The 12222-nt window shown below is 43.5% G+C and overlaps 1 protein-coding gene across 2 annotated transcripts in view; it reads right to left on the bottom strand.

The window, feature by feature from the left end:
- ccdc80 (coiled-coil domain containing 80) overlaps positions 1-11694 on the bottom strand; it is a 51950-nt gene extending 40256 nt beyond the window's left edge. The window contains exon 1 of one of the 2 annotated variants that reach the window (XM_087992812.1): positions 9353-11694. In XM_087992812.1, coding sequence (XP_087848938.1) covers positions 9353-10852 — 1500 coding nt within the window. In that variant the 5' untranslated portion in view covers positions 10853-11694. Of the gene's footprint in view, positions 1-9022 lie in introns of both variants that reach the window. The other variant, XM_043700868.2, reaches the window with a different exon arrangement.
- Between the last annotated feature and the right edge of the window lie 528 nt (positions 11695-12222).

Genomic DNA, 12222 nt, shown 5'->3' on the forward strand with positions numbered 1-12222 from the left:
AACAAGTCCACACCGACCCGCCGAAGCGTAACCCACCCATACCCTTACATTTACCCCTTACCTAACACTACGGGCAATTTAGCATGGCCAATTCACCTGACCTGCACATCTTTGGACTGTGGGAGGAAACCGGAGCACCCGGAGGAAACCCACGCAGACACGGGGAGAATGTGCAAACTCCACACAGTCAGTCACCTGAGGCGGGAATTGAACCCGGGTCTCTGGCGCTGTGAGGCAGCAGTGCTAACCACTGTGCCACCGTGCCGCCCACCACTCGATGGGAATATAGAAAAGTGACTTTATTAAAATACACAAGATTCCTAGAGGACATGACAGGGTAGATACAGAAAGGTTGTTGCCTCTTGTGGGAGTCTAGGACCAGAGGGCCTATGGGTTGTGAATCTGTGGAGCTCTTTGTCACAGAGGGCCATTGAGGGTTCACCATTCAATATTTTCAAGGCTGAGATTGATTTTTAATCAGTAAGGGAATCAAGGTCTACGGGATTAAGGCAGGAAATGGAGTTGAGGATTATCAGATCAGCAGTTATCTCATTGAATGACAGAGCAGATCCAAGGAGCTGAATGGCCTACTCCTGCTCCTATGTGTTATGGTTTTATAAGCAGTCCAACAACTTACAGACAGTGGTAGGGGTTGAGCCAAGTGGTGGAGAAGTGAAGTTGGATGTCACTGACACTAATGTGACCCTATGGCTGCAAATGCTGTTACTAAATGACAGCATGCATATAGGATAAAGAAGGCAGCTACAGGTGGAGTTTGGGGAACTTTAAAGAATTTGCTATGACTCAGCAAGATCTGAGGATCAGTAGCTAAACTGGTTGTACAGTTAACACTGTTTAAGGCCGTTCACCTGAAAGGTCAGCAATCTGAAATACTAACTATGTTTCTCTCTCCACAGATGCTGCCAGGCCTGCTGAGTTTTTCCAGCATTTTCAGTTTTTATTTCAAGATTCCAGCATTTACAATAATTTGCTTTTGTACGCTGAAGAAGTTGTATCCTTTAATTTCAGCTAGGAATGTGACAGGGTCATATCAGGGAAAGAAGCAGAATTGGCAACAATTAAATGTTTTGTCAGGGCTAAAGGCGTTAAAGATAGAAATGGGGCAAACTGAAAGCAAGAATTTAGGAAATTGGAAGTTTGAATATGCAGTGGTGAACAACTGAGAAAACAGACATGAACAGAAGGAAGTGAGGCTGGAAAATCGTGTGGAAGTGAATCATAAAGGATACAAGAAAACAGTCAAGATATTGTTTTCAGTGATTACAACCATGGGAGGAGAAAGACCAGGGGACAATGTAAAATCATGAGTATGGCAGAGGCAAAACACCCTCACTGAACAATACAAAAGCAATGGCGCTGTATATAATATTTAGTAAAGGTAAAACTGTTCCCCCTGTGACTACCTGGTCAGGTCCACACCCCCCTACAACCCACCCTCCCATCCTGGCACCTTCCCCTGCCACCGCAGGAATTGCAAAACCTGCGCCCACACCTCCTCCCTCACCTCCATCCAAGGCCCTAAAGGAGCCTTCCACATCCATCAAAGTTTTACCTGCACATCCACCAATATCATTTATTGTATCCGTTGCTCCCGATGCGGTCTCCTCTACATTGGGGAGACTGGACGCCTCCTAGCAGAGCGCTTTAGGGAACATCTCTGGGACACCCGCATCAATCAACCACACCGCCCTGTGGCCCAACATTTCGACTCCCCCCTCCCACTCTGCTGAGGACATGGAGGTCCTGGGCCTCCTTCACCGCCGCTCCCTCACCACCAGACGCCTGGAGGAAGAACGTCTCATCTTCCGCCTCGGAACACTTCAACCCCAGGACATCAATGTGGACTTCAACAGTTTCCTCATTTCCCCTTCCCCCACCTCACCCTAGTTCCAAACTTCCAGCTCAGCAGTGTCCCCATGACTTGTCCTACCTACCTATCTTCTTTTCCACCTATCCACTCCACCCTCTTCCCTAACCTATCACCTTCATCCCCTCCCCCACTCACCTATTGTACTCTATGCTACTTTCTCCCCACCCCACCCCACCCCACCCCCACCCTCCTCTAGCTTATCTCTCCACCCTTCAGGCTCTCTGCCTTTATTCCTAATGAAGGGCTTTTGCCCGAAACGTCAATTTTACTGCTCCTCGGATGCTGCCTGAACTGCTGTGCTCTTCCAGCACCACTAATCCAGAATACAATATTTAGTAAATTGAGTCAGGTCCTGCCAGTTCATTGATCAAATGCAGTTATCAATAGATGTCAGTATGGATGCAAAGTGTTGGAGACATTCCTGTTAAGTGATACAATTGATAAACCAGTTTCAACTCAATTAAAATCTAAACCAATGACTTGACCTTGTTTTCATGTTACTTGTTTGGATTTTAATTGCCTGAGACATTTTTTATAGGGGAGTGTGGGATTAAGGTATCGAGTTCAATGATCAGCCATGATCATATTGAATTGCAGGGCAGGCTTGAGGGGTCAAATGGGCTACTCTTGCTTCTATCTTCTGTGTTTCTAACTGATATTCTGGAGCTAAAGAACTGTTATATGCATAAATACACAGTGTGCATAATGTCTATCAGTAAAGTAATTATTTCCACACAAAAATTGTAGTATTGCATTTTCTAAACTTTGGTTTGGCTTAATTCAAGAAGATATTTACACTGTATAACTCATATTTACATTATTTACAAACTAAAACTAACAGTACAATCCAATGTTGAACAGACAAAGTCTACTTTCTTTATTTGAACACTTTTAAAATACCAAATGTATTTTTCTATTATCTTTCAAGTCATGAGAACTAGAGACCATAAGACATAGGAGCAGAAATTAGGCCATTCAGTTCATTAAGTCTGCTCCACGATTCGATCATGGTTAATAAATTTTTTCAACCCCATCCTCCCGTATTCTCCCTGTAACCTTCGATCCCCTTGACAATCAAGAACCCATCAATCTTTGTTTTAAATATTCTCAATGACCTGAGCTCCAAAGCCCTCTGTGGCAATGAATTGCACAGATTCACCACTCTCTGGGTGAAGAGGTTTCTCTGTATCTCTGTTCTAAAAGGTCTTCCCTTTACTCTAATGCTGCACCTTGGCCCTGGTCTCTCCTGCCAATGGAACCACTCTGTCCAGGCAGTTCAGTATTCTGAAAGCTTCAATTAGATCCCCACTGATACTTCTGAACTCCAAGTATAGGCCAAAAGAACCTCATATGTTAAAGATTTCATTCCTGGGATTATACTCGTGAACTTCCTGTGGACCCGCTCCAGGGCCAGTACATTCTTCCTGAGATATGGGCCCCAAAATTGCTCACTATACTCCATAAGTAATCTTACCAGAGCTTTATAAATGCTCAGATGTATCCCCCTGCTTTAATATTCTAGTCCTCTTGTGATAAATGACAACACTGTATTTGCCTTCCTAACTACTGACTCAATCTGCAAGTTTACCTTAAGAGAAGCCTGGGCTCGGGCTCACAAGTCCCTTGGCACTTCAGATTTATGAATTTTCTCCCCATTTAAAAAATAGTCCATGCCTCTATTCTTCCTATCTAAGTGCATGGCCTTACAGTTTCTCACGCTGTAATCCATCTGCCACTTCTTTTCTCAGCAATTTTTGAGGACTTATTTTCTCACTCTCATAACCTGTCAAAATCTTGCTGCAAGATCCCTGCCGCCTCAATATTACCTGCCCCTCTACCTATCTTTGAAATATCTGCAAACTTAGGCAAATATCCTCAGTTCTTGTATCCAGATCATTAATGTATAAAATGAAAAATTGTGCGGATCACCACTGGTCACTGGCTGCCATCTCAAAAAGGACCCTTTTAGCCCCACTCTCTGCCTTCTGCCAGACAGCCAAGCTTCTAACCATGCTAGTACCATGCACCCTTATCTTACTCAGCAGACTCCTGTGCGGCACCTTATCAAAGGCCTTCTGGAAGTCCAGATAGATAACATCCATTGGTTCTCCTTGGTCTAACCTGCTCGTTACCTCCTCAAAGAAACAGATTTGACAGGCATGACCTCCGCTTGATGAAACCCTGCTGACTTTGTCCTATTTTACCATACATTTCCCATTATTCAGGAATCTCATCCCCACAATGGACTCCAAAATTTTACTAACGACCGAAGTCAGCCTAATCGGCCTATAACTTCCTATCTTTTGCATTACTCTCTTCTTAAACTGGGGGGTTACATTAGCGATTTTCTAGTCCTCTGGGACTCTCCCTGATTTGTGATTCCTGAAAGATCACCACTAATGCCTGCACTATCTCTTCAGAACTCTGAGGTGGAGCCCACCTGGTCCAGGTGATTTATCCACTTTCAGACCTTTCAGTTTTTCTAGTACCTTCTCCTTGATGATGGCCACCATACTCATCTCTGTACCCCCCGACTCTCTTGAATATTTGGGATATTACTTGTGTCTTCCACCGTGAAGACTGATGTGAAGTACTTATTCAGTTCCTCAACCATTTCTTTATCCTAGATTAATATTATAGTAATAATTGTGAAAGTATCCAATATCTTTAATGACTAGCTCAGCTCTTGACAATGTGGCAAACAGTCCTCAGCTTCCATTTCTTAAAGACTCAATATCCTTAAACTGACCTGTAGAGGTTTTACAATGCAATAGTGGCTCATTGTGAAACCCTACACCACAACGTCTTTTTTCTCAGAAATATATGTAGCGCTTTGCAAAGAACATTTGAGAAAAATATGGGATGGCCCAGAGTATAGGCCTAATTGAAAGATGTAAAACAGCGCCATACCATTAATTCATTTGGTTTTGTTTTCTATTTTGCCAAGTTTTCAATTCACCAGAATAAGATACTATTTCTGCAAATGAACAGCTTTTGATACCCAGTACCTCAGTCCTGTAATTAAACCAGTGACAAATGTAATGTTGTGAGATTGCATTATTTATGTACTCAACTGAAGTTGGGAGGTGGGTCCTTGTTCTAAGGGCAGTCCAGGGAATCCATAAGATTTGCCCTTATGGGACATTCCAAATGCACTACAGGGAATGCATACAACATGGAAGATGTCAGTTACAGGTTATAATCCCAAATCAATTGATGCTGAGAACAGGTTCTGCAAACTGTCTTTGATGACAGGAGGTACCATCACAACCTTATCAGCCACTGCCAAGTGTAATTCAGACAGCCCCTGATCAGTGTGGATGGAATCTATTGCACCAGGTATACCTTCTTAATCCACTGCCTTGCTGTGCAGCAATATATAGCAGAGACTGCCATCCAGAGTGGGGAACTTGCACCACACCTGGGAACACATACTGCAGGGCTGACTACCGTGGTAACCTGTTGTTGCCTTACAAGATGGAAAGGTATCACAAAAAGTATCTCTTAGTCAGCTATACGAGAGTTAAATGTAGAGGACAGCTTCCTCTACTCCAACATATTATGCCTCATACCTACCTTCCATACTAAACCAGTATAAGAGTCTCCCACTTTACACAATATCCGTTAGGTGGACTTTCCAAATGAGATTGCAAGTTTATCATCAGTTAATGGTTAATAACTACTAGGAACTATACTGAGACAGTCTACACTGATTTCACAAAAAAAATTTACAAGCAAAGGAGTATAAACAATCATCATACTAATCCCAAAAGATCTGTGTCTAACCTTGTCACTCTCAACTATTTCACAGATGTTGATTTCACAGAATCACAGAATTGTTAAGGCACAGAGGCCATTTGGCCCACTGCGCCTGCACTAATCTTTCAGTTACCCCGTGCCAATCTCCTTCTACTTTCCCATACCCTTCTACACTATTTCCATCCAAATACTCACACAATACCACCTTGAATATCTCAATTGAATAGGCCTCGCCACATTTCCAGGCAATGCATTCCATACCTTAACTGCTCACTTTGTGAATACATGTTTTTCTCACATTACCGTTGTTTCTTTTGCACATCATTTTAAATCTATGCCCTCTCATTCTTGTTCCTTTTACAAGCAGAAACAGATTCTCTCTATCTACTGTATCCAGCTCATGATTTTGAAAACCTCTATCAAATCTCTTCTCAGTCTTCTTCTCTCCAAGAAGAACAATCCCAACATCTTCAATCTATCTTCATAATTGAAGTTTCTCATTCCTGGAACCATTCCTGTAAATTGCTTCTGTACTGTCTCCATTATGTTTGCATATTTATATAACGTGGCGCCCAGACTGTACACAATACTCCAGCTTACATCTAACAGAGCCACTTCACAGCCAAGGCCTGGATTCACAGAGAAATTGTTTTATCTTTCTTTTCTTCTCTCCACGCTGGAAGATGTAGATATATGGCAACAGTCCGCAAGCATCTCAAGTACCTCTCCAAGCTGCCCATTCTTTATAAACCCGGACAGTGAGTCTTTGCAGACCAAAGGGAGCCTCCTAGTTGAACTAAATCTTGTGTTTTCTGATATTCAAACATTGGTAAATTTCAGGCAGAAGTGGGTACTGCAACTGCTAGAGTCAAGATTAGAGTGGTGCTGGAAAAGCACAGCAGGTCAGGCAGCATCCGAGGAGTAGGAAAATTGATGTTTCAGACAAAAGCCCTTCATCAGGAATGCTTTTGCCCGAAACGTCAATTTTCCTGCTCCTCGGATGCTGCCTGACCTATTGTGCTTTTCCATCACTACTCTCATTTTGATTTGTAAATTTCAGATGAGGCTTCGTTTGGAAATCAATAAAAGTGTGCCAAAGTCAGTTGGATCTAGATTATCTTGTCCAAGGTTAACAAATGAAAATCTGAAAGTACATCTGCAACATGTTGGTCTTAGGAGCTGGTACCAATGTCATGTCTTTTATTCATTCATGGGATGAAGATTCACTGACTGGGCCAACCTTTATTGCCCATCCCAGATGTCAGTTAAAAGCAAACTATATTGCTGTGTCTGGAGTCACAGGTAGTCAAGATCAGAAGGATGGCAGTATGCCTTGCTAAAGGACAGTACTGAACCAGTTGTACTTTTCCAACAATGGTTTCATGGTCATTAGACTCTTAATTCCAGATTTTTATTGATTTCAAATTCCACCATCTGCAGTGGGTCCTCAGAACACTATTCGAGTCTCTGGACTATACCTTACTTTTGCACATTAAATAATCAGTGGACTCACTACTATAATTATAGCTGTGCCCATTTAGAGATATTCCATTTTCTGTGCAAGTTATCAACATCATTGCCATTGTTTTATATATCTGCCGCCTAGTGGCTATAAAGCTGCAAGTAACACACTTCCTGCCTCCCCAGAGCCTGTCCGCTATCTTCAAAACCCAGATCACGAGTGTGATTGAATGCTTCTCACTTGTCTGGGATGCTGCAGTGTGAACATCAAGAACTTTTTAAACAATCAGGGGCATATCAGCCTGTTTTATTAGTATTTTTACCCAACATCTTAAACACTGACTTCTTCCATCACCAAAACATAGTGACAACCATATATACCATCTACACGACACACTGCAGACAGCATCTTCCAAATTCACGACATTTACTACAGAAGGACCAGGGCAGCAGACACAATGAAGTTCTAACATGAGCTAGTTTGCTGTTCCTTCACTGTCCCCAAGTCACAACATGGAGCAATCTTTTTCTAACAGCACTGCAGATGGACCTAGATCAGATGAAGTGCAACAGTTCAAGAAGGTTCACATTCCCTGAATGAGTTTTTTAAAAAGACATATTCCACTGACCTTTGTCATTCCTCCCTTAGGTTCTGTCAATAAGCCAATCTATACCCAAACTTGTAGAGGGAAGAATACAATGCATCAGCAATAGACACTGTAACAAGTGTAATGCTAAGTAAGCTTTTTAGTTATACCTACAGTATAAAACTTAAAATCAATCACTTTGTGAACACTGCAGCTTTAAATCTTACTGGGCTGAGCTTCTGAAATTACTACATAAAAATGAGCTCATTTGATGGAAAAAATATCATCTTTCACAAAAACCATATGCTTTGTTTGAGCATTTCTCAGGTATTGTCCTGAGAATTATAAAGTTAGAAAGCACTACTTGTGAAGTATTACAAAAAGTATCTGTCTACCATTAGCAGTTCATAGGTTAACCAGTTGAAACAACATCTGATTCAGTCCTGTAACTATTAGCAGCTGTGCTGCACGCGATGTAATGCAAACAAACAATGCAAGGAATGTGTTCTGAAATGTAACCTTTCAAATAGGAGTGTGCTGGTCCGTCTGCAATGATCTTTTTGACTTTCAATGACTTTGTGAATACAGATTGATAAGAAAGATTGTGAAGAACAATTGTAACATGTCTTCTCTTTTTATCCTATTATCATCAATTGGTAAAATTAATTTGCATCTGCAATATAGACTATCAACCAACTATTGTCAAGTAGTAATGACCTGTGGCTATGTCAACTAATTTTCTAACCCTACATTTTACTATTTATTAAATTATCAAACACTAATCGACCTAAGGAAGCATATGATGAGTTGTTGTTATGTTGAAATGGATGAGAACTGCCCCTTGGAATGGTCTAGCAGAGGCAAGGATGAATTTCATATTGCACACAATAATTAGGAAAAAAAAGTCTATCAAAATTTTGATGAGTCATTATCAGTAAAATATAGCAAAATATTTGAAATAAAAAATATTCTATTAACCAGCTTTCTCTGTTTATTTGAATTATTGCCATGTTGAACATCAGAAACTAATGAATATGATATCAAAAGGGTAACTAATGGGTTTTCTTTCAATTAAATATCTACAGGTGTTTATTACCTAAATATTCTATGCACATGAGCATTCTATAAGTGTAGCCTTTCAATAAATATCATATTTCAAGGACCAGCTTAGCTTCTAAGCCTGCCAAACACTGAATGTGAGTGCTGCAATATGTCGCTACTTTGAACAAATACTGTTGTGTCAGTTGCATCGTGATAAAAACGTGAAGCCACTTTCCATTGCTCATAACAAGGCTAGTGCCTCTAAATAGTTTTCAGCACTTACTATTAGACGTCGTCTATTTTCAAAGTGGCTGAGAATAGATGCCAATGTCTTTGGCATTCCTGGAATCTTCTTAGGTTGTTTGAAGATCCCTTTCTTGGTAGTCTTCTTGGGATTTTTATGTTTAGTTTCCTTTAGAGGTTTAGTTTTCAGCATAGGTCTTATCTTTTTCCCTACTTTGTCTTTCTTCACAGGCTTCTTTTTTTCACTTTTGACTGGCTTGTTCTTCTTTTCACTCTTGATTGGCTTGCCATGCTTCTTCTGTTCCTTCCCTTTTTTCAGAGGCACACGTGACACTTCAACCTCCTGCCCTGTGCCTGTAGATGAAGTTTTCTCAGGATCATATTTATCCTCATACTCGTTGATCAGGATTTTATTATTTGTACTTTTGGACTTTGGTGTTTTAACTTTGGTAGGCTTGCGAAGGATTGGTGTCACCCTTGGTCCCTTCTTGTGATAATTCCCCACTTTTTTGTCTGCACGGTTGTATTTGTGCCGAGTTGTCTGTTCTTTTGTATAACCTGGACTGACTGTTGTGGTCTGAGAAGTTGGCACTGGAGGATAGAATGGGAGAGTTTTTGAGGATTTTTTGCCATCAATTCTGCTAACTGTCTGATGTCTATCTCGATGTGTGCCACCTCGGGCTGCTGGGGAGTTAGTGTCAGTCATTGATCTTGATGATGTTTCAACATTGACTGCTGGTTTGTGGAATTTTGGTGAAGATGGTAATAATATTACATGAGATCTTGTAAAGTGTGAGGTGCCACCTTGTCTCTCAAAAGCAGTGGTAGATGGCACTGTTGTGCTGAAATCGGTGACAGTGGTTGTGGCGGGGGGTAAGTTAGTTGGTTTTATGGTGCGAGTAGTTGATGTGACTGGTGCCACAGTTGCCCTAACTAATTTAGACCCTCCATGTGTGTTCAGTGATATCCTGATAGGCTTCCTTATGATTACTTTCTTCTTTTTGTCCAATACCTTTTCTTCTCTAGTCTCCTTTGGAGTGGGTACCTCAACATTCTCATTTGTTGGTGTGGGCCTGAGCTTCTCTTCATTCTTCTTCTTGCCCTGACTGGGTCCAATTACCTTCCCTTCCAAACCAGCCTGTTTACATTTCTGCACAAACCCTTTCTGCCTCAACTTCTCCATTTTCCGAATTGGGCCTTGGTCGATCATCTCGTACATGGCCTCCAGTCTCACCGGGTAAGGGTAGGTCTCCTCCAGCTGGAGGTTCTTCCTCAGCAGGACCATGCTGAATTTGCCTCTCTCCAGTTTCAGGAAGTCCAGCAACTTGAGGACGGTGCTGGCGTCCAGGGCTTCCTCGAGGATGGTGCCCTGGTTGGTGATCTTCCTGAGTTTGCCGCCCACCTCCCCGTCCTGGTGGAACAGCACCAGTTGGTAGATGTGCCTCTCGGCCAGCTCGCAGTACACATCGTCCTTCAGGAGGCTCAGCATCAGGCGGTAGTAGCCGTCGGCGGCGTGGGGCGCTGAGATGACCCAGAGGCGCTGCTTGCCGGCCATTCCGGCCATCAGGCTGGGGGTGCCGGCGGCGGGCACGCGCACCTGGCGGCTGCGCGCCGCTGGGGCGGGCTCCCCGGAGCGCGAGCCTCGGCTGAGGGAGCGGCTCCGGTACCGCCCCCGGGGGGAGCTGCTGCTGTCGTCCCGCTGCGCTGCGGCCACTGGGCGGGAGGCTCTGCTCAGTGTGCCGTTCGCCAGCCTCAGCAACCTCAGGCGTCTTCTGGCCCCAAGCCTTTGCATCGCCGACGGCGCCCTGCACTCACACAGCAGGCACAGCAAACCCAGCAAGAGCAGAGATAAAAACCCGGGCCCCTTCATGTTCAAACACTTCCGTTTGTCTTAACAACAACAGAGAGAAAAAAACACTTTGTTTCGCCTTTAAAAATCCATAAACGAACACAAACCAAGAGTGGGGACAGAGTCTTATCCAAACTTTGCTGCGCGATGTCCCAGGTTCTGAAGAAACTGAATCCGAGCAACTTTTATTGCCAGTAGCACAGATAAAGGCAGGACAATGTTATCGTCCTGTGATCGCTCTACACCAAATCCTTCTCCCAACGCCGCTCCTCTAAGCTGCTACTCCAGCGCAGGGCTACACATATTCTTCCAAAGGATTGCTCCGGCTATTTATTTTTTCCCTCACTCCAAACAAAATGTAACTTCAAGAAACGTGGGAGGTGAAGCATTTCACTAGAGCTCAGCAGAAAGCAGCTCCCGCGGTTCTGCTGACTATCTGGGTGCAGTTGGGTTCCATGTAACAATCCCTGTGCTCTGCTGGGGTCCAGCAGCGATCAGATTCCCGACTGATCCCTTTCATTTCTCTCCTCCCGTCCTGTTCACTCTCACATCGCCATGATCAGTTAGTGCTCCGGGCGTTTCCGGAGGGCGAGGGTTTCAAAGAAAGCGAATTACACACACACACACACACATACACAGGGAAAGAGGAAACAAATATACAACTCGTTTTGTTCAGCGATTCTCAGGAGAGGTTGAATCGATGGAATGGGGAGAGACGGGATGATCATAGGGAGGGGAAGCAGAGTGGAATTCCTCCCTTTCTGAGCCTGCTCCGTGTGTGGTGGGGGGGGGGGATCGAACTGAGGACAACCGCCACTCACAATGAACACGATCACCCACTCGAAGTACAGGCTTCAGTCAATGAGCAGTATCTGCTCAACACCGCCGCCCTCCCCTTTCACACTGGCAGCAGCTTCCAGCCTGCAAGCACCGACCGCATCAAGGGAACTACTGCGAGGATTAACCTTCTACCCTGACTGTACAGTACCTATCAGAAACAAAAACTGCTGGAGAAACTCAGCATCTGTGGAGAGAAACTTTCTTTTATTTCAAAAATATACTTTATTTATAAAATATTTTGATGATCTGTACAATTGGTCATGCCATACATCCGTAAACATTCCATTTCTTGGTATACAGAGACAGAGTAATCGTTCATGTATACAGGTCTGTGTGATTACCTATTTAGCTGAGGCGTCAGCAGTGCCCAAATGACTGTGTGGGTCCCCTGTTCTTCTTTAGGCAGGGAGATGTTACACAGTGGTCTTTCCCCACCGTGCCTTGGCAGCAGCTGCCCCAAGCTTCAGCGCATCCCTCAACACGTAGTCCTGGACCTTGGAATGTGCCAGTCTGCAACACTCAGTCGGGGTCAACTCTTTCAGCTGGAAGAT

Source organism: Chiloscyllium plagiosum, unplaced genomic scaffold (assembly GCF_037043375.1).
Source record: "Chiloscyllium plagiosum isolate Xiang-an unplaced genomic scaffold, Cpla_swu_hap1 HiC_scaffold_12, whole genome shotgun sequence".
NCBI lineage: Eukaryota > Metazoa > Chordata > Chondrichthyes > Orectolobiformes > Hemiscylliidae > Chiloscyllium > Chiloscyllium plagiosum.